The sequence below is a fragment of the Corvus cornix genome, chromosome 4 (genome assembly GCF_000738735.6).
Source record: "Corvus cornix cornix isolate S_Up_H32 chromosome 4, ASM73873v5, whole genome shotgun sequence".
Classification (NCBI taxonomy): Eukaryota; Metazoa; Chordata; class Aves; order Passeriformes; family Corvidae; genus Corvus; species Corvus cornix.
In genome coordinates this window covers 54,925,091-54,951,256 of record NC_046334.1, presented here as the reverse complement: position 1 = coordinate 54,951,256, position 26,166 = coordinate 54,925,091, and the positions used below count along the sequence as shown (strand labels likewise).

Below are 26,166 nucleotides of genomic sequence, written 5' to 3'. Positions count from 1 at the left end.
TAAAAAATGAATATTAATCAAAACTGAAGACATTTATGGAGCTAAAACAAGCAAACAAAACTGAAAACTGGTACAAAAGCTTACCAAAGCAATATAACATGAATATTTAGTTCAAGAGCTTATACCCTATGGTGAGACACATTTCTCAAAATATTTTAGATTTTCTCACTTCAGGTGGCTTCACTAAGATCTGTGAAGAACTTGAATGACACAAATTAATTTTATTTTTGTTTTCAATTAAATCCACCACTTTATTTTTTTTAATAAATGAAGTTTAAGAAGTAAAAATCAAAACAGACTACTGAGGTCGATGAACTCTTGTTTAGAGCTTTGTTGAAATTTTCAGCTTTGATTGCAAATGGGAAACACTTCAAAGACAGAAAAACCCACAAATCGAGGAAACAGTTCAATCTGTGTTAGAAGTGACTGAATTACTTGCAGCAGACAGTTTATTACGAGACCAAAAAAAGCAGAAATTTCTTCCTCTCAGAGAAGGCAACTGCTGTTTTCTTTATTCAGAATCAGGATACTACTCATCAAAATGCTTATTTTAGCTGCTATCGCACATCTCCCTGAACTCTTGTAGTAATAAGGCTAACATTCACATTCTGCGACTGAGTATAAATTATTGATTTAGATGACCATTCAGGCACCAAACAGCAATATCAAAAAACGGGAAGAAAGGTATCACTGAGGCCTGGTGGTTTTCACTGGCTGCTCCAATATACAGAATACTGAGGCAGTAAGCTGCAGAGATGTGGCTCCAAAGTTTGTGGAAGTTTTACTGACTGGAAAAACTGAGGTACAGCAAGCTCTCATTAAAAAAAAAAGGGGGGGGGGAGGGGAGAGGAAAGAGAGAGAAAGAAAAGACTTACATCTCCTTACAGCCACAAGGGCTCAGTGGCCAAGTTACCTGACCTGTCTCCTAGGATGTGTTTGTACAGCAAACAACACTGTGACTGCAGTCCAGGGAGCTGTACCTGCACAAGCTCTAATCAATCTAACCTGTAACTCCAGCAATAACAATGTGGAAGCAGCACTTAAGCTTAAGATACAATGGACCTCATTAAGTGAGAGCACCTTCATGATGACTAGCACAGTATTAACTCCCACATACTAGCATCACTTCTTGTATGAATCCATTTGAATGTGCTGGACAGACGATCTCTCAAAAGCACCACTATTTTGATGAAGTGATTTACAGAGGGCTTTGAAGGACACATGTCTCAGATTCCACCCAGCAAAGTAACTAAAATGTTTCCTGACATTTAGAATCATTAATTGTGGTATCCCAAGCAATACTGCATCACAGACAAAGAAAATGTCTTTGAACATTATGCTTACTTTGAACAGTAAATGACATAGAAGCTAAGTACAATGTAGTAACCACATTTAAGAACTACACATTTTGCAACCTGCAGCACTGTCACTCCAGTGATATGGAACCTTTGTTTCAGGAACAGACTCTGAATCTATTGTTTGCTTAATGAATTCAAATCAGTAACTGCCCAGAGCCACAGAAACAACAGTGCCAATGGCAAGAGACACTACAAAAATGGAAGTATATACATTTCAACAACAGTAGACTAAAAATGCCAAAATACTCTCATGTCTCACTGGCTCTTAAAACCACTGCATTAATCCTACATGGCATTCCTCCTTTCAGTGAGTTTTTGATCTGATCACATATCAAATCAGAAGAATGAAAATTAAAAAAACAAAGCCAAACGCCCCCCAATGACTGTACCTCTTCATTCCACAACCCCTGACTTTCAGTATTAAAGCTCCCTTGGGCTGCTGAACAATGCCAATGTTTTCAAGAGCTGAGTACTGACAGGATATGAGGTACTCTAGGTTCCTCTTTGCCACTAGAGACTGACTAGTTGTAGGTAATTCATGACAGGTGAGAACACCTGAAAAACATTACTATTCCAACTCTGTCATTTCCCCATGCAGTTTGAACACTGTATCTAGTAAGTGCTATCCCAACATTTGCATAGAATTTGAAAAGAAATTAAAAGTGACACTTTCACTGATGAAAAACAAAGTATTTTGAGAGCAGAGAAATGTGGTGCTTGGATGGTCTATGCCTAGGAGGGAATTCAGTCACTGTCACAGACAATCTTATTAAACAAAAACATATGAATAAACATCCTGTGATTTGGTAAACACTGGTCCAAATAGCCACACACAGATCGAAAGGCAAACTCTGAGTCTTATATTAACATAAAGCTTTACTTTGGCAGATATTAAGTGCATTTTATACATTGCACAAAACTTGTGTCTGGTTCTTTGTTCTTGGAGAGAGTATCAACTACTTTCTTAAAGCTGAATTCCACCCAAATTTTTATTATTGTTTTCAATAACAAGAATATAAGATCAAGAGTAAATTTCTGCACTGCAGATGCACAGTCCTAACCCAATACAAACCCGACACACTTCAGACACCATCTTGCTACTTTATTTTGCTGTGTTACAAAATCTGTATCTTCTAGTCTTCAAGTTGTTCTGTGGCTGCATTAGAATCACTTATTTCATTTATACACTTTTCTTGCTTTCCTTCTTTTCTAAAGGTCTTCAAACACTTGTCAAGTCTTTTTAGGAATACATCTACATCTTGCTTTTTAATTCCAATTGCTGAGGCAGCATTGAGGTAAGCACAAGGATAGTCATTTGCATGTGACATAAAGCCTTTAAAAGTGTAGTTATTCACAGTTTGCACAGATCCACAGGGAACAACCCTGAAACAAACAAACAAAATAGTGATTCAATTAAAGATGCCTTGACATTTTATGTGGTACCCTAGATTGAACACGATTACACAAATTCCTACTGAAGTAGGGAGTTGCTATTCCTACCACTGATGCTCAACACCAGCATAACTTCTAAAACTGTTGAAATGCCAGGTCAAACAGTGTGTACTACAGAAGAAATACTTATGCAACAAAAGGGAAAACCTGAAACCTTCACATCAGGCAAAGAATTTCAGAGTTTTAACTTCAAAAATTGAAACTCTTGAATAATTTCAGCCAAAGATGGTTAAATGTCGGGGTCCCTCCCCTGCCGTGTAGCCCTGGGAGAGGGGCCCTGAGGGCACAGACACGGGGTTTCCCTGCCCCTGCTCAGCCTCGTTCCCATGGGTTGGTTTGTGTTCCCTGCGCGGGCAGAAGGACCCTTGGTCCCGTGACTGGAACAGTTCCTCAGCAGAGCTCCGGCCATGCGGCTGGAGAAATAAACATCTCTCTGAAACATCTAGCAAGAATCTGTCTGTCCATATATATTTCCTTTCCACGGGACTCCTGGTTTGATATATGCGTGTTGCAGGATCCCCACTGCAACAGTTAAAATTACAGGACCAGCCAAGGTTAGGACAGGCAAATTAAAAAGAGCATCTAGCCACAGTACATATAGATTTACTGTCATTCATCTGTGCAGGAAGTGGAATAATCCAAGCTAATGAAGCATACCTTCTGACGTGGAAACATTCAGCTCTGCTACAAAAAAATAACATTAAGTCTATGGCAGAAATGAGCATGGCAGCAGTAATATTCAGATTAAGGAATGCTGCCAAAACAAATTTTAAATCATTCTCTTCTTCTAAAAAGGTTTAAACCAAAATCATTAAAAATTATTTGGCTTGCATTTTATTGTAACAGTGTCTCTAAGAATAAATTCAGCTCAGACTGGCTTAGGTTATAGTTTTTAAATTTTTTTATTTTTAACACAATTAGTTCAAGAAAGCAATTTTTTTTTCCATTTTACAAAAAGTTATGTAGGATATTGGAAGCTTATTCCCTTGACATCCAGCATAACCATATTTGTGCTGCAATAAACAAAACAAAGATCTTACACATAAACTACACGATCAGACAACATCTGGAAACTAAATGAAACCAAGGGAGACTAGGGAATAACGACACTAAATTAAAGGGGAATAGATTATCTATTTAGGTTACCAAAGTTGACATAGGAAGCCTCACTGCTAACTCAGGCAGGGAGACATTACTAGTCTATAACAGTGATGAAGAAGGGTGATTGCTCTCTAACTTGTTATTGTCAGACTGCCTTTTGTAATCATGATACAATTGGTATAAAACACTTACAGGATTTCATACAATATATGCTAATACACCCCCCACAACTCCCTAGTTTTTTTAATTCATAGTATCCTTACCTTGCTCCAGAAACTTGTCTTGTGAAAAGCATAGATCCAAGCTGGGTAACAGCAGCATCGTTAGTTTCATCTAGATTCTTCAGTGACATGGCTAAAGTAACATAAGGTCAGGTTAAAACTGCTACAAAGCTGCTTTTTCTCCAAAGAACCACCACAAATGACAAGTGCTTTCCAATAGCAATAATCTAGCCAAATATTTGTGTTCACATACAAAGAAAAAAAAGAAACACTACATAGAATAATTTTTGATTTTTCCACAAGCTGTCATAGATTATTCTTTGGTTAGACTATATGCAGATTCTACACAGGTGGGCATTTTTATTTTGGTGTTCAGCAGAAATTCTGGTTAGAACAAATACCTTGAGTAGGAATTCCATATTCTCTTTTACAACACTAAGATGATGAGTAAAATAATCATACCCTGATTTATTTTTAAATCTACCTTTTATAAAGTATTACTACATGCTAACATCTTCTGCCTGTCTTCAATTAATTTGTGTCAAATGAATATGTTGGACAGGAGCAAAATAATGGGTCCAAGTTACTACTCTACTTTTATAGTAGGTTACCTTATTGGGTTCAATTTAGTAGAGTGTAGTGATGTTTAAATACATAGGAATGGTATGTGAAAGTGCATTATGAATCCACAGTATATTAGTTTTTTTTTTTTAAGTTAAAACCCCAATAATTACCTAAGGAAATGGGATTATGTGGTGTCTCTAACAGTCTCTCATTGTGGTTATCTGCCAGCTTCTTCAGCTCACATGAAAGATACAAAAACATCTCCTGAAAAAAAAAAAAAGCAGTATTTTTTATTATTAGCTATCAAACAGAGAAAATATCACCTATTTCACAAAACTGTTAAGTCTCCATTACATCCTACAGGTGCTCAGATGATTCTCTTTTCATGTGTACCAAGTAAGTGGATCAGACAATTCTCTGAAATAATTCTATAAAGGAAACAGCTCCATTTCCTGAACACTGTTCTTATCTCTAAAGCTGATACACAAGTCTCTATCTGGTCTAATATATATGCTTGGGATGTCATTTATTCTCTCTGTGGCCCTGAAACCTAGGGAGGTAAAAAATCTTGAAGAGATTCCCACTGCACAGCAGGTCTTACCCCACCCCACTTGTCAAGAGCCTTCCTGTGTCCCAGCCCCTCTAAGCCACTGAGAACGAACTGTTACCATCACAGATGGCCACGTTATGGCAAATGGCTCCTCACTCTGTCTTCTCTCCATTAATACATTCCAGACTAAAAGCAGTATATTCTGTTGCCATGTATCACACAATCACATTTCCCACTAGTGCAGAGACTTCTTTTTTTGTATGACAATAAAAATCCAGTCTCTTAAAGAGGCTATGAGTATACATTTGACTGTATTTTGTTTCACACAATACACACTCTCCTGAATATTCAGCTCTGTTGAGCAGTCTGTCCTTTTCTTGGACCCCCCTCCTGTTCAAGCTGACTGTAAGAATGGAAATATCTGAATTTCTGCTATCACTTAATTGGATTGCACCTTTACTGTGAAAGTGTCATAAGACTGAGACTCATAAATACTTTGGGCCCGGATACAAGTCACACTGCACATAAAAGGCTGTTTCTCTTACTTCATCTGTATTTTATATCCTCCCTCTTCCCCAGTAGTAATCTATGATAATTGCTCATGCTCTTTCTCAGTTTAATATATTCCTCTTCAGATATCAGCTCAAAACACTTATGGACACAGTGAGAATAAACACCATTCTTCTTATTGTATGCTTTAGCTTTTTTTCCATCCTTTTTAATGCTTAGTCTCTCATAAAAACTAGCAAAACCATACAGACACCGGGTAGCCTTTTTAGAAGATATTAAACACCAGATTTCTCCTCTTTCAGGCCATAAAAATTGTCCTGCTTATCTGCTTCAGTGTGCCTGCCTGTTTAAGCATCCTCATCAATTTCTGGACCTGACAAGTGATTTTTCATTCTTTAAATAGAATTACCTCTTCTGTTTGTAGACCAGTATCCTGCTTTGACCTGTGGACTCTGACAGATACAAATTACAGCTTGTGATCAAAATTATGCTTTTGAACAGAACCTCCCCAAGGTCTTATGAAATCAAATGAGCTTTGTGGTACCTAAGTTAGAAGAATGTTACAGCTGCTTTTCTTGAACCACTGCAGGAAACCTCGTCTCCCTTCATGAGCGACTAAATGAACACAGCTCCCCACCTGTACTTCCTAATACCACAGAACGAATTCAGGAGAGAAAAAAGTACCCTCCTACTGTCTAAATAAATTAGGCTATTGATACAACTATCCACAAAAACATAAAGCTTCTGTAATACTTGAAAAAACAAAAAAATTGGGGAGGTATATATGTTTAATTATCAGAACTGGAAACCTGTGAAAAATCATTCTTGTTTCCCATAAATCAAGTGATTTTATGGTTTCAGTCCAGAGTTTATTTACAGTTCACTCAGAGAAGTTGAAAAATATTTATGTTTCAGATGTTCAGACACTTTTGCCTTTCCTCTGGTCCCTCACTGTATATAAGCATATTATTCATTTGTTACTTTCCATAATACGCATCACTAATGTGCTAGCCATTTTATTAGCTTTTTTTTTGGAATACAAATCATAAATTAATTTGTGCTCCCTCTGCTGGCTACTGACTCCTAAAACTGAAGCAAAGTATTATAGAAATAGACATAAATTGTGCCTACTATGGATATATTACTGGTGAAATTAGTACTGAGAAAAAATATGCTGGAACAAGACCAATTTTCAAAAAATATTTGTGTGTTGTATCTAGGGAATTCTCTGATAAATCTCTTTAGTATTGCTGAAAGGAATACTGGAAGTATTACTGAAAGCTGGTATAAAAAGTTACCACTGCATAAAAGTATTAAATTTAATTAAATCTTTTCAATGAAATTAGGTTACTAGATGAGCCTTTACATACATAGGAATTTGTTAAAACAAAAGAAAATGGAAAGATGGCAAAAAAAAAATCCAAGTATGTATTTTCATCAGTTTGACTGAAGCTACATGAACATAAATTCAAAGTTTCCTCTTTTTATGAACAACGCTATTTTGCGTCTTTCCATTGGAAGCCCTCTAGATATTTTATAGTTTCAGAAGTTTGTTGCAAAATAGATTAACTGCCTTTCCAAAAAATGGATTAAAGCAATATTTTTGTGAGGTCAAATCTATAACTAACCTCCATTATAAAATATTTCTCTTATATGGAAAATTTATAAGCACCCTAAGCAATTATATATAATTGAGCTCTTACATAATAGATTTTCTGTAGCAGGCACTCAAGTTTTCTCCAATGAACCCAACTATTATGCTAAAGTTACACTGAGCAACCCAGGCACTAAATGTCAGTTAAGTTTCATTATTTAATTCACTCTTTTACCTTAGAAACATATCACAAAAACTCATTATGCTAGAGAAATGAATGCTAAACTATGTGGAAATGTCTTTCACTTCTGGTTCTTCCAGCACCTAAGCCAACAAAACACCTTAAAAAGCAAAGAACAAGTCAACAACACTGTATGCATCAAATATGCCAAATAACTCAATGGTTTGGTCAAAACAGTGTACTTTCACATACATATACACAAATATTTTCAAGAAGTATTGTAACAATCATCAAAAATATTTGAATCATACTATATTTACATTATAAAACTATTTTTAATAGAACCTACCCTAGTATGGGTGATTCTTCATTTGTTGCTCCATTGTGATAGGCACTATTATTGCAAATGAAAATAACCAGAGAGAAACAAGTAAGGAAAAAGCCAGTAACTCCAGAGAAAAAGAAGATAGGGGTAATAAGCTATCAGTCCCCTACCAGCTGACAAAGAGGCAGCTGATGAAGGCCAGAAAAGTTTTTGTGCAGGGTTGAAACTATCCTAGCTGGCTCTAACCACCTGTAACACTCTGCCTTCCTCCCCATGTTACTCTCATTTGAAGAGACAAGCTGTCCTCAGGGAACAGCCACAGAGCTGCTTATGGCAGGGTAGAGGACACTGCACAAGAGTCATTTTACAGCCTCTTCACACTAGACACAGACTGCCAGCTCTCCTGTGCTTGCCTGAGACTGATCTGGTCCCATCTTACTTTGCAGCAGCAGCTGTTTTATAATGCAACCATCACAGCCTCTGCTCTGCTTTGTGCCTCAGAATGCCCAGCTGCATCCAAGCTGTGATCTGACCAGGCCACTTGGTGCACCACGCCACCCATCAGAGAAGCTGCAGTGCTGAGCATGGACACCTACCAGCAGATAAGAGCCTAGAAGAAGCCTTACTTAACTGAAATGCAGCCAAACACATGACAAGATATTTGTGTTTGTGTCACACCTGCATATACCACATACCCCCTCAGATTCTGTTGCATTGCAGGAATTTTGTTCTGGATTTATACCAGAAAGTTTTAAAAATACGGAATTAATTACAGAACCTTTAAATCTTTATATCATCTGTATCTAACATAAGCGTAATCTAACAGAAAGTGCCCAGTAAGTCTTGCCAATCTGATTTGGTAACGGTCACAAGTTTTGGTAACTCACAATTTTTAAAGGTCTTTCTTAAAAACAGCAATCAACACATTTTCTCTTCAGCATTTGCAGGACCTTGAGTTCAGGGTCCCTGTGACCCATACTTCTCCAACACAGGCTATAAGAATGGAGGCCTCTCTGAAATTTCCATCATGTTTGGCACTTGTTTAACTACACAACACCATATAAAACAGTTCATTTAAACTCATTTGCCTCCAGCTACTCTGAAGTTTGAATATGGTTTGAATACATATACTTCACATGAGGAAAATCCTACAATATTCTCATGTTTGATATGCTACAGTGTAGCAAACCGACTAGAAAAAAAAAGAGGAGCAACAAATGTCTATCTCACTTTGAGAATAGCTGATCTTTTTTACATTTTTAATATCCCTCATGAAATGGCTTTCCTCTTCTTCCATCATAAGTAGAGCAGCAATACAAACTCACACTGAACTGTACAAATAATTTATTCCAATCAGAACAACTACATCAATGATAACTCATGAAACATAAACCCAGTATTTTACTGAATTGTAAAACCCAAACAATTTCCTCCCACTCTGTATGATTTTAAATATTTTAGATACATAGTCCATAAGGACATAAAAATAACTCCAGTTTTAATCTCAGAAAGTATGCAGACAGATGGATACCAATATGAAAAGCTCTATCACATCCCACAGTAACAGAGAAATGCGTTTAAGAAAATGATAATTATCTTGATTGTTAGATTAAAGAAAGTCTAATGAGGAAATCCGTAACTGCTGAAAACAAAACAAAACCATCACCTCTTCAATAATACAGGTAAAATAATTAGTTAAGTCGATTAAAAGGACCATATTGGAAAATAGCAGGTATTAAACCTGGTCTGTAGAGTTCTGAATGTAAACCCTGAATGTAGGGTTCTTGCTCTCCATAAAATTTGACATGACAACTAAGCCTGTTGTTCATGCCATTACACAGTGCAACAACTATATTTACTTCACATGGCCTGGTTTAGACACACACATACATATATGAAAATAGCAACTTTTATGACCTAGAAATGTAAAATAGGGGACATAACATAACCTGTACTGAGGCATCGAAAGTTGCTATAAAAACATGACCTTTACATAATGTTATGAGCTCCTTAAAAGCAAAGATATTAACAAATTTGACTATGGACCAGCTGTTATCTGCATTGCAAAAGGACCTAGAATTGCCTACTGAGATCAGAAAACCACTGTTCTAACCATCACATAAAAGTATAAAAAGGAATTCTGAAAATTCAGTACTCCTTCATATCACAACATATAATCTCATACTCTTGGACAATTGCACACTCCACAACTTCCAGCTTGTCAGAAAAATCCCACACCATGTATACGCTCCTCTCCCTCTTAAAATTTCTTCCCTTCCTGTATTAAACAGCTAATCTGTGTAAAAGAAAAACTGGGCAGATTATTTCTTCCTTGCTTGTGCGAGACAAATCTCTTCTCAGTAATATTCTGGTCTGTCTGGCCTAAGCTCAAATAACCTGAAGTAACACCCACACAAATGAGGATCAGGCAAAAAGAGAAAGAAAAAAAAATACCTGAAGCTTTTTATAGCTGATTTTTTTTGTGTGAGTAGGTGCAGCTGCACCAGTATAGAAAGGAGTACTCAATGTCAAGCTATAAATAGTTCCTGCTGGAAGCTTAACAGCTCTGCCTCTGCTTCCTCAGAGTACAGGCAATAAACTATCCCTATTGCATTTTTACAATTCAGGAACAAACACATTCAAGCAAAAATGTTTCTATTTCTATAGCAAATCCAATAAAAGAAACATATTTATGCCGTATAAAGGCTCTGTTTATCGAGAATACTCACATTTGAAATAAAAAGACCTGAAGCTGTAAAAATATAATACTTTATTCACTTCAGAATTCTACTTCCAAGAAAATGAGATGACTCAAAGTATACAGCTATTCATTAAGACATTTATGAAAAAACTATTATTTATGACTTGGACAATATTTCTACTGTCCTTTATACATCTGCTACTGGTAAAAATCTAGCATCAAAATCAGCTTTGTAGAAAACAATAAATTCACTTTAGATTCCTTTGGACATAAGAGTAAAGGGGAAAAAATACAATTTGCTTTTAATGAAGACACAAAACATACATGGCAATACATACAACAGTCCGCAATAAAATTTTGCAGTAGAGGCAAAAGTGGTAACTGCTTTCAGTGTTTCACAAGCTGTTCTCACTTTAGTTGCACAGATCACTTCTTAGTCACTGTAAGGCCACTAAGTTGGTTTGGTTTTCTATAGTCTAGCTATTCCTATGGCATCTCAGTTCCAGTACAGAATTTATGGATGCCTCTATAAGCAGCTAGAAATTAGTCAAAGCATCCAGAACTACTGCTCTGCCACATAATCAGAGACAGCAGCAAGCTGTCAGCAGGAAACAATCGGAACATAGTTTTCAAATAAAATAATGAAACAGATAATGCATAGTTAAAAATTATTAATGTAATAGTACTTAATTCACAGCATTTCCTTATATAAAGCCTCTATAAAAAGAATCTTCTGTATTACTACATAAAGAGAGAAAAATCCGGTATGTATTTATTCCAGAATTAAGGATAACTCAAGATATACAAATTCCAACCTGACATCCACTGGATTTTTGTGCAGTGCAATTATACCGAACTTAAAACCCATAGTCTGTGAAAAGCAGAGAAGAAACTTAGCTGTGTGTCTAGATGAATACCTAAAATGACAATACTTTCCTCTTTTTGTGGCAATGCACAGTATTTATAACCCAACCAGAAGCTGTGAATCTCCAGAGAATGTGGTACAGAAACATTTAATTAAGCACTATTATAGCACAAAGGCACAACAGGGACAAAAGAGGAAGAGCACAGACCCTGGGTTACTCTGAGTGTCCAATCTCCTGTCCTTGAAGCAGTGTGACCATGATAACACAGTACAGTATTTCTCCATTTAAGTTTTTGTGGACAAAATTCTACTATATTAGTCACACTTTGGAACAACAAATATGAATACTGTACAAGATAGTACAGGACCTCAGTTTAGCTTCCTGGTTTGAACAAACAACAACATGGAAATCATGCTTACTCGTGAGCACCATTTAGACAAGAAGTAATTATATCAGACTTTGCAGATTCAGACTAAGTTCAATAGCTTTCTAGACAGAAACTGGATTTACTATACAAAGCAGTTTTGCAACAAGACTTTGTTACAGCTGACTTCAAGAAAATACTGCTTGCCAAAAAGCTTACCTTTCTCTCTTTCAGTAACTTTTTGTAGCCACTGGTTCCCAGAGACAGAAGTGTAATGAGGACATCTAAAGAAGGAGATGCAGATGCTCTTCCTGAAAAAAAACCCCAATATACAGATTAAAGTGGCAAAAATAAATTTTATGTGAAAGAGAGCTGATAATCAAGTTTTCTACAGTTATTTTGTATGGCTGAAATCAGTCCATGAACTAGTTACCTGGATACATTTTGCTGATCTCCTGAATGAAGGACTCGCTGAAGCCAGCAATGATAGCACCACCTACTGGAACCATAAAGTTTTTGTCCAAGCTCTGAACAAAAGCATCTATTCTGCCAACTCGAGCACCCTTTATCAAAAAGGACAAAAAATAAAAGCCACAGCATACATTAGAAAAAAAAGGAAACGCGATAGCATCATAACTATATAAAAGTGTGGCTAAAATAAATATAATACCTGAAACTCTCAGATACTGCATTTCTGATCAAACATAAAAATCAGGGTATTATGTTTTTTTAAGCACTGCTTACTATTACTACCGTTGTCTGCTTAACATAGTACCTTACAAATTCCCATGTTGCTGTGATTTAAAATATCAGGTTTAGTTCCTGCAAGTCTAAGTGTAGCTTCTTTTCAACAACAACCAAAAAGAAACCCCTCAAAATTTAACAGGAATTACACAGTTAAAACTGTTAAACCCCAAACACTTTCTACAAGTCTCACAATAAAAGGCTACAAGTTAATGCTTCATTAGCAAAGCTTTTTTCAATACTGTCCTGGGTTGCAGTGTATTCTATTACCATCCCCATCAGCCGTTGAAATCAGGTGGGGCAGTGTTTTCTTGCCTCCTCCCCCCAGACTATCTTGCTGTTAATTGCCCATCATTGTCCTGCCGCCTGACTCAGAGATAACTCCCTCCGGACTATCTTCTGTTAATGAGCCTAATCAACACTTGGCCTCATGACTCGTTACCCCACTGTGAGATGCTCCACCCAGAGGGAGAAACCAAGCATCCCATCGTGGATATAAGCTGAGGCTGAACACCAGAGACACCGGGCTTCCCACTGGATTTCCAGAGGACAGGAGCTACACAGCCACCACTGGACTTCCTGAGGAAGAGCAGACTGTTTTACTACAGGATCACTGCTTCAGAGGACTGCAGCCACCATTCTACCAGACTGCTACCACCACCCTGCCTAACAGGGCGTCAGGTTGTACCTTGACTCTGTCAGTTTGACAGTGTTTTCTTTTACCTTTTTTTTTCCCCTTTTCTTTAATTTCCATTAAATTGTTATTCTGACTTGGTGCCTCCCACTGGTTTGTTTTCAAACTAGTACAAATACATACATAAATTTGCAATAAACAAACAGGCTTGTTACAGCACTCCTTCTAAGGCTGCTTTCAAAATCAAGATTCAAGTAACTTCTTATAGCAGACATCCCCCACATCCTTATACCTAACCACACATATTTTCAAAGGAAATAATGTAGATTCTGCAGTACATCTTCAATTTGAGTAGCATGCAACTGTGAACTGTACAATTTAAAAGTATGCAGCATAAGAGAACCTGAAAAGTAGGTTAAACTCCATACATATTAAAATACATGCAAATACACATATTTTCAAGACTACATACTAAATGCAAGAAGTAGAAACAGAGTTAATACCTATGGCAAATAGACTGAAAAAAGCAGAGCCAACTAAACCTCATTTATTAGTTCTATGTTTTGATAGCTTAATGCACAGGAGATAGGAAGAAGCACTCCAAGTTTGTCAGCTTTTTGATGGGAACATGAATGCCAGCAGCTACCATTTGATTTAATTGACAGGCGACCACCACAGGAAAAGCACAACATGAAATGGTCTCAAAAGCTTTTTCCTGTGGTACTCTTGCAAGTTCTATTCACACTGTGCTCAGCATGTACATATTCCTAAGTACTCATTAATAACTACTTTCACATAAACAGAAAATTTTCTAGCACACAAAATAAACTTTGTAAAAAAAGGCAAAACAAATCAGAGCTCAAATGTATACATTTGCATAAGCAAGGAACAAACAACCTACCAAGTCTAGAAAAAATACAGAAACAAACCGCAGTAAAAATTCTATTTGTAGCATTATAGTCTGAAATGTTTATCATTAGAACATTTCATGCAGCAAAACCCAGCATTTCCACAGCCTCATTCATGTTAGTTTTTCACTAAACTTGTGCAAATTAAATACAATAAACACGTCCTAAGTACATTACAAATAAATCATATACCATTTTCTGTTTCATAAACTCCCTCAGTCTTTCAAGATTTAGAAATGCCAACATGATATTTCTGTCACAATTGTACATTAAACTAAGCAATGTCTTAGCAATCAGAAAAAAAGATGACTAGCATATTTAAAATTACTAATAGTTCAGGATCCTCTGGATTCTATTAAAATTTAACCCCCTATTCTTTTGAATAGGTAACAGAAAAGAGAATATTGAAGAACAATGCACATACAATAAAATGAGGAAAAATGCAAGAACTCTGTTTCACAATTGATTTGACTGATTATCAAGCAACATCCTCTTCAAACTAAACAGAAATGAAACTTTTTTGAACATAACATTGAACTTAAACCAGTTTCCTCAGCCATTCTCTGTGCCAACAATATTTTAACAGTGACAACATCTATCAAGTGCTGCTGTAGAATCCTGCAATTGAAAATCTGTAACTCATCCCGTTGAAGGCTTAATTTCTATTCAGGTATGATCCATTATGCCACTTTTAGTCAACAACATAAGGAAATATTTTAAGAAAGCTTATTAAGGACATTTTTCCATTATGAAAGACACATGAACATACACAAAACCTAAATAAATTTAGGGTTACATAAAAAGCACATAATAGAAACAACTATTATGTTTAAATTCTATTTTTGTCTGTTTTGCTTTCTCAGAAAATTGTTCAAATATCAGACATGCATGGCATTACTCTCAAAGCTACAAAGTATCTCATAAAATTTGCTAGGTTGTCTACAATCACAGATTTACTTATACTTGCTAAAAAATATTATTGGAAATACACAGCTCCTACCTGCTGGATAAGATGCATACATTTTGAAGACTGAAGTCCATATGCATTGTTGACAATATGTGGAATGTCATAATTAGCACAAATCACAGCCAGTTCCTCCAGCCTGAGAGCATAAAATTGTAATTTAGAGAAGCATTGATTACTGTAGTTCATCTTAGAAGTCAGACCATTAAAAGACTGAGAGGTCTACAAGGAAGTCAGAATGACAAAAGTAACTTTTTTGATTAGTACCTCAAGGCAGTATTTGTCATCTTAAGCTATAAAACTTAAGATGAAAATTCTATTGGCTTTTACATACATTGCAAATTGTTGATCTAGCCTGAGACTTTTCTTGCTTCACTTTAAGTTTTGTCTGGACACCAGTAAATATATCCCAAACCATTCTGCTTTAGATATAAAGCTTTGTTTTTTGTTACTTTAATGTTAACTAACATAGCTTTAGCTAGTTACTTCTTTCTTTTTCTCTAATATTCAACGTAAAAAATAGTCTATAGTAGTTTCAAGAGTGTCTTGGGAATCAAAAGCATCCTATAACAGGAAGTTTTTACATGTTTCTGTTTATTTCAAAGAACTAGCATTCGATCCTTTGGCTGGAATCTCACTTGCATGTTTCTGACAAACTGATTAGGAGAAAAGAAATTCTTTAAAGGACTGGAGGGCCCTCAAATGTCTGAATGTGGACATCAACAAATTGAAAATTTTTTCAGCTGTTTACTCTTCACTTGCCTTTAGAACCCCCTGAAATCACAGTGAGCTCAACCTGTATTGATTAATCAGTCAAATTAAGATTTATGCAAGCACACTGATCATTTAAAGTAAGATCATTCGGCATTTTAAACATACATATATGCAGTAGCCTTTTCTGAAGCACTCCAATCATGCTGTATTTTTAAAAAAATTACTCATGATTTTCCCCAAACTTTTGGATGTATTTTGAAATAGAATCTATTTGAAAAAAATTAGGCAATATAAAATAATTTAAAGTGATGATAAAGGTAATATTACCTTTAAAAAAAAAATCAGGAAACTCTACTTCCAATGCATTTTTACTCTATCTCCTTCTGTACAGCTTCTCACTGTAATTTACTGACATACATATAAAATGTGACGGAGTATGAAAATGTTTTCCAAGAGGTGGCATTCCTTTGCATTCTATTTCTATTATATTGTCTGGTGTTGCTCTGCAATGCAAAATTCTGCTGCAAGTGTCATTAAATTTCCTTAGGAAATCATCATCACCATATTATCTTTAAAAAATCAAAAGTACTTTATGATTAGGAAACACCAGTAATATAATGTACATACTGATCTTCTACAGTCAAGATATTTGTCAGGTGCTGCATGTTCAATAATTTTTCACATTTATCAACACAGAATCACAAAATATTCTGAGTCAGAAGGGACCCACAAAGATCATCAAATCTAACTCCTGGCCCTGCACAGCACAATCCCCAAGAGTCACACCATGTGCCTGAGAGCACTGTCCAAATGCTTCTTGAACTCTGCCAGGCTTGGTGCAATGACCACTTCCCTGGGGAGCCTGTTCCAGTGCCCACCAACCCCCAGGGTGAAGAACCTCTTCCTGATATCCAACCTAATCCTCCCCTGACACAACTTCAGGCCATTCCCTTGGGTCCTGGCACTGGGACCACAGAGGAGAGATCAGTGCCTGCCCCTTCTCTTCCCCTTGTGAGGAAGTTGTAACTGCAGTGAGGTCTCCCCTCAGTCTCCTCCAGGCTGAACAGACCAAGTGACCTCAGCTGCTCCTCATATGGCTTCCCCTCATTAACAGAATACTTGAGGAAACATAACAATATGTAGGGCAAAGCTTTTGCCTTCTGATCTGCTGCTTCTTAGACTCATTCCTCACCTTCTAGAGAGACTCAAAGGAACATAGTTTCCCTCTTACATGCTTCTTTTCAAGCACAGGCAGAGAATTTCACCAAACTAGAAACACAGAGGGTATACAGCTATGTATGTTCATCTTTCTCACTTCTTGAAAATTAAAGGAGCAATAACCTATCTTCTACAAGTACTGAAAACAGAAAAGTCTTTTTTCCTAAAAATATTCTATTGAACAATTAGATCCATTTTGCAATACAGAGTGAGAATGCTAAAGTTTGAAGAGAATGTGATAGTATGCAAGAGAAGCAATCAATAAACAGCACCTGTCTGTACCTGCACCTGCTTCCAAGGCCTAGAATGCAGCATTGAAAATGCTACTAATCATATGATTAAAATAAAGCATTAATTTAAGTTCGCTACTGAAGTTCCAAATAGTCACAAATAGAGAAATATTTCCCAGTTTATTCTTCCTTTCTTTCTCTCCTGTTTGTTAAAGTTAATGAAAAGAAAGCTTTGTTCTTTTTTTCTACTACTGAAAAGTAAAAAGATACAGAATTCTGCTAAGCACATAAACCAATTGAAAAGGACACTTCTCCCCTTTGGTTCTCTTAAATACAGTAGTTCTAGAAACACCTCACAGCAACAGCAGGTAAAATACTGTCTGAGAACTGATGCCTCTCTGAGAAAGAGAGTTTATACACTAGAGAATTACTCCCACAGAGTTAAACAATACTTCAAAGGAGAGCCATAGGTACATTAGCCATAAAACTACTTAAAATTATAAAACATGACCACCACAACTAAATAAAGCCTTACAAATGCAGATATTTAAAAACAGACATTTAAAACTGCACCCTCCAGAAATGCTGTCAAGGTTTTCCTTCCTACAGGAAGATGAAGGTTATGGCCTTCAACAGTTGACAGTTTCCTTTAAACAGAAAGTACATTCAAATCTTCCTATATCTGTGGTATATCATAACATAGTGCCACTACCTAATAATTCATCTCTTAGTGGTAGAGGACAAAACAATCGCAGCATGTCAAAAAGAGGAAGCAGATAAGGAGAAGGTTCATTTACCCAAGCTGTAAAACAGACCATTCAATTTTGATAGCTGTGATTTAAGTTAGACAATAAATCTGCAAGTCAACTTCAAGCAATGTTCATAGTATTCTGACAGAATTAGATAGTTTTAACTCTCATCTTTCCCTCTAGCAGCAAGGTTAACCTATGATGAATACCGGGGCTTTTTTTAAGCTACGAAAAGAAAGTGAAATATATCTTTACTTGCCACATTTCAGAGCCAATAACATTTCTTTCCTGTTCTTGTGAATAGACAACTAATTTTTCCAAATAACGAAATAATTAACAAAGAAGCACACACTGCAGAGGAACTCTAAACAAGTGTCTTCAATTTCATGATAAATTAAAAACAGTTAAAGAGAAATTACTGAGACACTACATATAAAACCATGTTTAAAAAGTCATCCTATTAGTATTTCCTATTTCAGCAAACTACATACTAGCCCACAAAAATACACCTGTTCAGTTGTAAAACATAAGGAATTTTTTGCTTTATTTTCTTAAGCAAATAGAGAAAGCAGGTTTTGCAAATGGTCATTTTGGACAAATGACTCAATATACCAAGTACTTCAGGCACCTGTACTCCAGCAGGTGACCTTCAGATTGACACATTATTTCAACCTGTGCATTGGTTATGAAATAATTCTCAAATATTCTATTTCCTCTCTAAAACTGCAGTGTTCATCTCAGCTTCAGCTAGAGCTTGAATGAAATCTTTGTAGCAACTTCAGAAGTTATGTGTATGGACACATAATATTAGGAAAGAACGCAATGTATTTAAAATTTGTTTTAATGGTAATTTAGCCACTGGAAGTTGTAAGTAGCATCATCATGCAATCAGGCAGCAAATAGTGAAACCAAGGCACAGCAGGGCAAATTGTATCTTACAGTCATACAACACACCTGCCCCAGATGCTTCCAAGAGTTTCCTTTCATTGGTGTATCTTAATTGCCCTTATAAACATCAGTATAATACAGGAAAGAGTAACTCAAGCTGACTTTAAATTTAGCTGTAGCTTTTTTCTTTTCTTTTTTGTAACCGTTAACAGCCTAGCAAAATTGATCACAGGCTGGAGGAGAAGAGTAGAGAAGGCAACAGGAACATTAAAACATGGCATTAGCTATGGAGCTACATTTCCTGGATTATGTCTCTCTGAGAGTCTACTTTTACTACTTCCATGAAATTTTAAGAAAACCACTAGCAAAATGACGTTAATTTCCCAACAAGAGACCATCATTAACCTCACCTATATGACATGAGAAAAACCTTCTCTGTAATTCTCACCTTTTTAATATATTTTTCTGGAAGGGGATTAAAGTACCTTTGCTAACTGTTGGCAGAAATAATTTTAGCAAGATGGATGGTCAAAACATGGAAGTTTCGGTTGGTTGGGTTTTGTTGTTGTTGTTGGGGGAGGATGTTTATTTGTTTTTACAGAAACAAATAACACACATTTTACAAAGACTGCTTACCTATCAGGTACCCTTGGAGCAAAGCAAGATGTTGTAGAATGCACACAAAGAATATTTTCAGCACCAAGAGCCTTGATTTTGGTCTCCACTGCTTCGAGGTCTGTCCGTAGCTCATCACCTTCTAATACATTTTCTATCACCACAGGCTCAAAACCTGACCAAAAAAAGCAAGACCTGAATGTAACTCAACAAATCTCTGACTAATTTTGGGGGTTGAGTTCCAGTATACGTTTGAAAAACACTTCATGATACTGTTGTTTTAATAGATGCTAACAGAAAAGACTGTGCAAATCAGACAGACTGTCATCACCTTCTGATCACAATTCCTAGGACACAAGTTTTTGCATAAATTCAAGAGAGAGAGAGAGATTTGAACCATGAGCTTTGGTTTTACATAAATCTAAGGACAGCATATTAAGCATCTTACTCTGAGGGCAAACTGTAACTTCCTTAGTATTGTGTTCTCATTTGACTACTTTATACACCTCTGTACCACAGCACACACCTGCATTTTGCAAGGCATTAGGAAGGCAGCATACATGTCTTAATTATATGTTGGAAATCAGGAGTGCAGAAATAGAGCAGAGCTACCAGGAGTTAAGCCTTTTTTGTATCTTACTGTAAGGATATGAATTTATCACTCTGATAGTTGGAAGTTTCGTATCTGTTAGAAGAACACACACTGTGTAATCAATCAGTTACCTTCTTACCTGCAGTTATCATTGATTTAAAGCAAGATTTCTGGTCTATACGAGGCCAGATAATGTATTTTGCCTTTGGTCTCTTGTGCCTCAATGTTAAAAAACACAGAGTTAGACTCATGCCTGTTGCCATAGGAACCACAAAGCAACCAGTCACTGTCCGGACACCTGCACAGAAAAAGCAAGTCAGAAATCAACATGAGGAACCCATGATGTAACTTCACAAACAACAGATATTTTTCAAATTTACACCTACCAGCCAGTTTTATAACATCCAGAACTACTGAATTAGTAAGTTTGTTCAAAAGGCTTGAACCTGCAGCCTTAGGCTGTACTGCAGAAATATCACCCGATCTTCCAATTCCATGAATCAACCTAAACAAAAGAAGTTGAAAACACACATCAAGTTTTTTCCCATTGCAATTCTTGTTGACTGAAGAGAATTTAATTTGATAAACAATTGTGGAAAACTTTGTACCCAATGCAACATCAATATCTGCCACAATGAATTCCATTTTAACAAACTACACATATTTGTATGAAATTTTGGGGGTTTTTTTTAACAGTAGATTAACAATGTTCCTGCATGCAAGTAAAAACTTTGAGAAGACCCATAGTAGCAACATCTTTAGCATCTGGCAAGTTTACTTTTAAGTGCACCTCAGCACTTCTTGATGTTTGTTGAAACAGCATTATAAATGCTGACATGTTCAGACACACAACCAAGGAAAACAAAAATGAGTTGTCTACAGCGTAGTGTAGCATAGACATAGTGGTATTATAGATACTTTCTTGACAAATGCTTCATCTTCATGTGGCAAGGAAATAACATATACTGTGACAAATACATATACAAAGCGATACATATCTATATATACACATATATATGTATCGCTTTGCCCATCTTATACATCTTCACTTCATCTATCATTTTGCTATTCTACGTTATCTATCATGGAATACCATGTCTCTCTGCATTCTGTTTATAAATTATGGTTATATCAAACATTATTTAGTTCAGGAGTGGAGGATCCTGAAGTAATTTATAAAATACAAGCTTACAGAACTAACTTCACCCATGGCTGAAAAGTAGCAGCTGATCAAGTAAGCTAGTAACAGTATACACCTACTTACAGCTTTAATTCTGTTTTCGTCTTGGCAAAGAGTAAAATGTAGTCCAATGAGTGTATGACATTCAGAAGCATGGTTTTACAGCTTAAATTTATTTTCCTGTTTCAAGTACTAAGTTGAAATCAACAAACACTTGGTAATTAATTGAAATTTACACATAATCCTCACTCCACCTAAAATATTTTCCTCCCTCATTCTTGCTATGTTCTTAATAACTGTCTCATATCAGTACTTTTTATTTTGTGCACGTAGGTACTCCTTCCTAAGGACTAATCCTCCCTAAGACTGAACCTTTATTAAGCTAAAAGGAGAGACAGCTTGAAAACCATCTCCTGCTACCTCCATCACTCCCAAAGTCACCTGTAAAACTTATTGCAGAAATAAATGGAGGGGAGGACACCTTGCTATTGCTTACACAGGTGACGCAAGATGCCAGGTGACAGAGCTGCCCTGGAACAACAGAAGCTGAACACCAGTTCAGGCTCCCTCTGGCCAGAAGCCAGGCATGCTTTCTCCAGTGCTGTCCAAAAGCAGAACTTCCTCAGATATCCTCCCCTCCCCTACCATGCATATCCTAATCTAGAGAGCTGTACACAAAACTCAAAAAGCCAAACTGATGCATTACTGGACTTCTCCATGAACTTCTCGTGATACTGTAGGGCTTATGAAAGCCATCAAGCCTAAGTAACTCAACCTCCATAAGGTAAAGCTTACTAAATTTCTAGCCTCTGTTTTTGTGTTTATCTTTCAAGGAGAAACACCCTGGAATTTTCACTTTGTTTCACTCCCGTTGGATAAAACATCACAGCAAGGTACTCAGCACAGAACTCAAAACACATGCAAAAAAAGTATATTCGTAAAGAAATTAACGTAGCGCCTCTAAAATTATAGCATCCAACATGCCCATTAAGTGTCAGAAGGGCTACAAGCTAATAAGAGCTCTTTTTGTCTTTAGAGATCTCCTTACTTCATATAAAATCGATTATAGATGGACTGGGGTTTCCTCTACCTATCAACTAATCACATTATAAAGCTATTAACAAATACGACAACATACAAAGAGCTGTTCACTATCAATGTTCAATATTGTGCAACTACAATGTACAGTAGTTTTTAATAATATACAGATGAAAAGCTGCACCTTGTTATAAAAGACATGTATGGCATTATAGATTATTTTAAAACAGCAAGATCTCTACTTCCCTTGCAGAGGACAACTCAACTTCAGCTTATACAAATTCAGCATACAGGACATAATCCTGACAAAGCATTTTTGCTTCTTTCAAGACTTTCTAATGAGTTATTAAATGAAAATTTAATGTAGAAAGCTGTATAAATTAAATTATTGCATTATATTATTTGCCTCAAACGCTACCAAGGTCTTAGATAAACAAAACCACAATAAAATATGCCATTGGAAAGTATTAATAATAAACCTGAATAATTCAAATTGTCAATAATTTGTACCTGTAATGCCTTCGGGCAACAAGCCCTGACACCACTCTTCCTTCCCTTTCACCAACGCCACAGTTGCCCAGGAAGTTATTGCTATCCATTATAGCAAGTTCATGAAGAAACAATTCAATGGTACTTTCATCCCATCCATCTTCAGGACATTTCCCCTTAATAATATAAAAGTAAATACAAAACTTGGAAATGAAAAATGAACAAAACTTAATGCAACTTGTTTGATTATTGTTACTCTCCTTTTTCATGCTAAACAGCAGTTTGTATTTTCATTATGCTCTTTTATACTATCTAATGTTATGAACCTGTATTCAGAGAAAAGTTAAATAATGATTTTTCCATGTATTAAGTACAAGTACATTAGCATACCCCAACATTAAAACAATCAGGATATTTTTCACCTTCAAGTGTTCTTTATGGTACACACAAAACCACTGCAGGGCATACATATTAATTACTCCCTACAAGACTATAGATTATTTGATGTATTCTCTAGACATGATGTACAACTAGAAGAATTCAACAGAGAAAACTGCACAAAAGGGAATATATTCAGATATTAGAGAACCAAAAACAGGAGCAGAAGGGAAATACAGTTTTAATGTAACACATCTTCCTATCTACGCATTTTCCTTTCTAGTTATTATCTAATAGGGAAGGAAACCATTTCCAAAATATGTCAAAACCCGCAACCAGAAACATGCTCTTTCTTGTGCTCTTTACTGCATTAACAACTGCACCCATCTTTGCCAATTGCAGACTCTCAAAGGACAGGGACTCATAAAACCATGAAGATTGTTATAGGTCCAGAGGATTTTTCAAATGCCCCAGTAACAAAACAGCTAGTTCAGTAAATCTGATTAGTTTCTGAAGTGTAGTATCAAAGTTAAGTTGGAAACAGTCGATGACATGACCGAGGATGCTCAAGAACCGAAATATTTGCTAATTCATTGACAATGATTTTTATACGCTGGAAGCAATGAAATACATTGCTTTGGCACCTTACAGGTATCACTTTTTACCTCGTGTAACAATGTGTTAATACCTTACTGTTTTAAAACATTCATTTAACCGTTCGCTGTGCCTTTCTCGGCAAATGCACAACCCAGGGCAGTATTTTTTTTTTTTCCTCCCAAACGCGGCCTTTTGCTCTGCGGCTCCGTAAGGTTTCTCCCGAGCCGCCGGCCGGACACCGCGGTGGCGCCGTGCCAGAGGGCAGCGAGTCCGTGAGCCCGGGCGGCCTGCGCGCTCACGGGGATGCGCGGGGCCGCCGCGGCCCTGCCCGGGCGGGAGGGGCTTCCCCGCCGAACCCGGTTGCTCGGAGGGCCGGCGGGCGGCTCCGGGCCGCTCTGCCTGCTCGGATCCCGGTGAGCGGAGGGCAGAAGGGCAGCTCTGCCCCACAGCAGACGGCGGTGCACGGAGACCGGGCTGCTCAGGGCAGTTGTACCCCACTCGGCTCCCGGTGCGCAGCGGCGGCGGGGGCGGCGGCCCCATTACCTGCTCCAGCAGCGCCCGCAGGCGCAGCTCGTGCGCGCGGCGGCCCTGCGCCCCCTGGCGCACATAGGCCGCCGTCACCAGCCGCTCGCTGCAGCCCTGGTTCTCCGCGTTCATGGCGGCCGCCGCCGCTCCCCCTCCGCGCCGAGCGGGCCACTGCGAGCCGGGCACTTCCCGCCGGGAAGGGGCGGGCAGAGGCGGTGCGGTGCGGCGCACGCAGCTCCGCGGAGCTCCGGGGCCCCGCCCCGCCGCCGGCTCCGCGCAGCGAGCAGCGCTCCGCGGGGCCGCCCCCGCCCGGCCCTTCCCGGCCGCTGGGTGGGGCTGGGCCGCCCACGGTACAGGTGCGGGGCCGCGATGGAGCGGATCCGAGCTCGGAGTCTGTCACCGGCCGCATCCCCCTGTGAGGGGCAGCCCGCCAGAACCCAGACTGCTGGGCTGGGAAGAGCTTATTCGTGGGCTGTTTTTCGCTGCCCCTCAGAGGCTGTTGAGAACAACCGGGTACCTCTCCGGTGTTCCCGCGAGGGCGAGGGCGTTCTTCGCTCATCGGGACGTGTTTGTGGGCACAGGTGGTTGTGGGACGGTCCTCAGGGAATAGCAGCAGACTGCTAGGGCTGGGGGCGTAGGCCAAAACTGCATCACAGGGACAAAGACAAGTTACTCAGAGAGACCTAACATACATACATACATACATACATACATACATACATACATACATATATATATGATATTTTTTCCCCCCCACAACTTGGGAAAAACCAGTTACACCAGCAGGAGATCTGGGCCAGGCTTTGCAACTTTACTAGGAACTGCCCGTAAAGCCTCAGCAGGTGGAAGCTTCCCAGGAGCAGGGAGACCCGGCCGCCGTCGCTGTCCTTTGCCCCCAGGCGGCCACGGGGACTGGCAGGTTCCCATTTACCTTCTTGAAATAACTAGTAGCGAGTGTACAAAAATTGAAGAGGCGCGTTAAGTACGCGGTGTGTTTGTTCCAATGTTTAATTATAACCAGCCTGTACCTGGTCAACTGAATCCGTTTATGAAATCGTATCTGATTCTTCTGTTTTACAGTTTTAAGCTCAGACGGCTAATTGGCGTGGGAAGAGTACGTAGCGACCGTCCCGCTTCTGTAAGTTTAGCTAACCTGATTAGGATCTTTTGGACGTTTTGACAGAGTAATCTTACACACCTGTCTGAAGTTGTTGCTCATACTATAATTAACACAGTTTCTTAGCCCTTTGAGCAGAAGAGAGCTCTACAAATTAAACTCCCCACCCCCTCCTCGGTCCCCGCAGTCACCTGCGCCTGGTTTGTTGGATGTGTCTTGTTGCTGTTGCTCTATAAACGCGGAGCAGCTGCTCCTCCTGGTCTGTATCACAAGAGGGCGCCTACCTAAAGCGACAAGCGCACAAGTGTGCGGGTATTCCCCTTTTTTTCCTTTTGTTTTTTCAACTCCAGTGTTTCGACACCATGCTCAAATACATATAAGCAGATGACAAAGTCTGCTCTCTTGGTTTAGGAGGATAGGAACAAAAGCTTTAGCACAAGGAAAATGACCCAGCTAATTTACGTGATGTAATTCTTAGTAATTTAAATGCAGGTGGCTAATTGAAGAGTATGAGCTACTTGGAATTAAAATTAATGGTTTGTTAATAACTATGACGGTGATGTGTATTTTGTTTAATTATGAGCTCTCGTGGTGTTTGAACTCTGCACTACTGAAGAGTGAGGCAATGTAAAGGCTTTGTTAGATCAAGACCTGTGAGCAAGTTACAGAACTCTCATTGAAGCAGAAGGTGAAAACTACCAGTTAACTGCATTTAGAAATACAGTAACGTGTAGATGAACGCATAAACCAGAAGAAATAGGGGGTTTTACTATTTTTTGCTGTAAGGCAAGTGAGATAC

General features: G+C 38.0%; 1 protein-coding gene across 3 annotated transcripts; it reads right to left on the bottom strand.

Annotated features, from left to right (window-relative positions):
• Positions 1-1,794: 1,794 nt before the first annotated feature.
• SEPSECS (Sep (O-phosphoserine) tRNA:Sec (selenocysteine) tRNA synthase) lies at positions 1,795-24,463 on the bottom strand. Of its 3 annotated transcripts, none has more exons than XM_039551139.1 (11): positions 24,269-24,460; positions 22,772-22,926; positions 20,430-20,548; positions 20,183-20,341; positions 19,473-19,626; positions 15,074-15,176; positions 12,221-12,350; positions 12,007-12,098; positions 4,867-4,960; positions 4,175-4,265; positions 1,795-2,741 (listed from the first exon to the last, which is right to left on the bottom strand). In XM_039551139.1, the coding sequence occupies exons 1-11, from the start codon at positions 24,380-24,382 to the stop codon at positions 2,492-2,494; spliced, it is 1,461 nt and encodes a 486-aa protein (XP_039407073.1). In that variant the 5' UTR covers positions 24,383-24,460; the 3' UTR covers positions 1,795-2,491. The 3 variants fall into 3 exon arrangements, with proteins under 3 accessions (XP_039407073.1, XP_019142704.1, XP_039407074.1); XM_019287159.2 differs by lacking the exon at positions 24,269-24,460 and adding an exon at positions 23,822-23,974; XM_039551140.1 differs by lacking the exon at positions 1,795-2,741 and adding an exon at positions 3,278-3,823 and having other exon boundaries at positions 24,269-24,463.
• Positions 24,464-26,166: the final 1,703 nt, after the last annotated feature.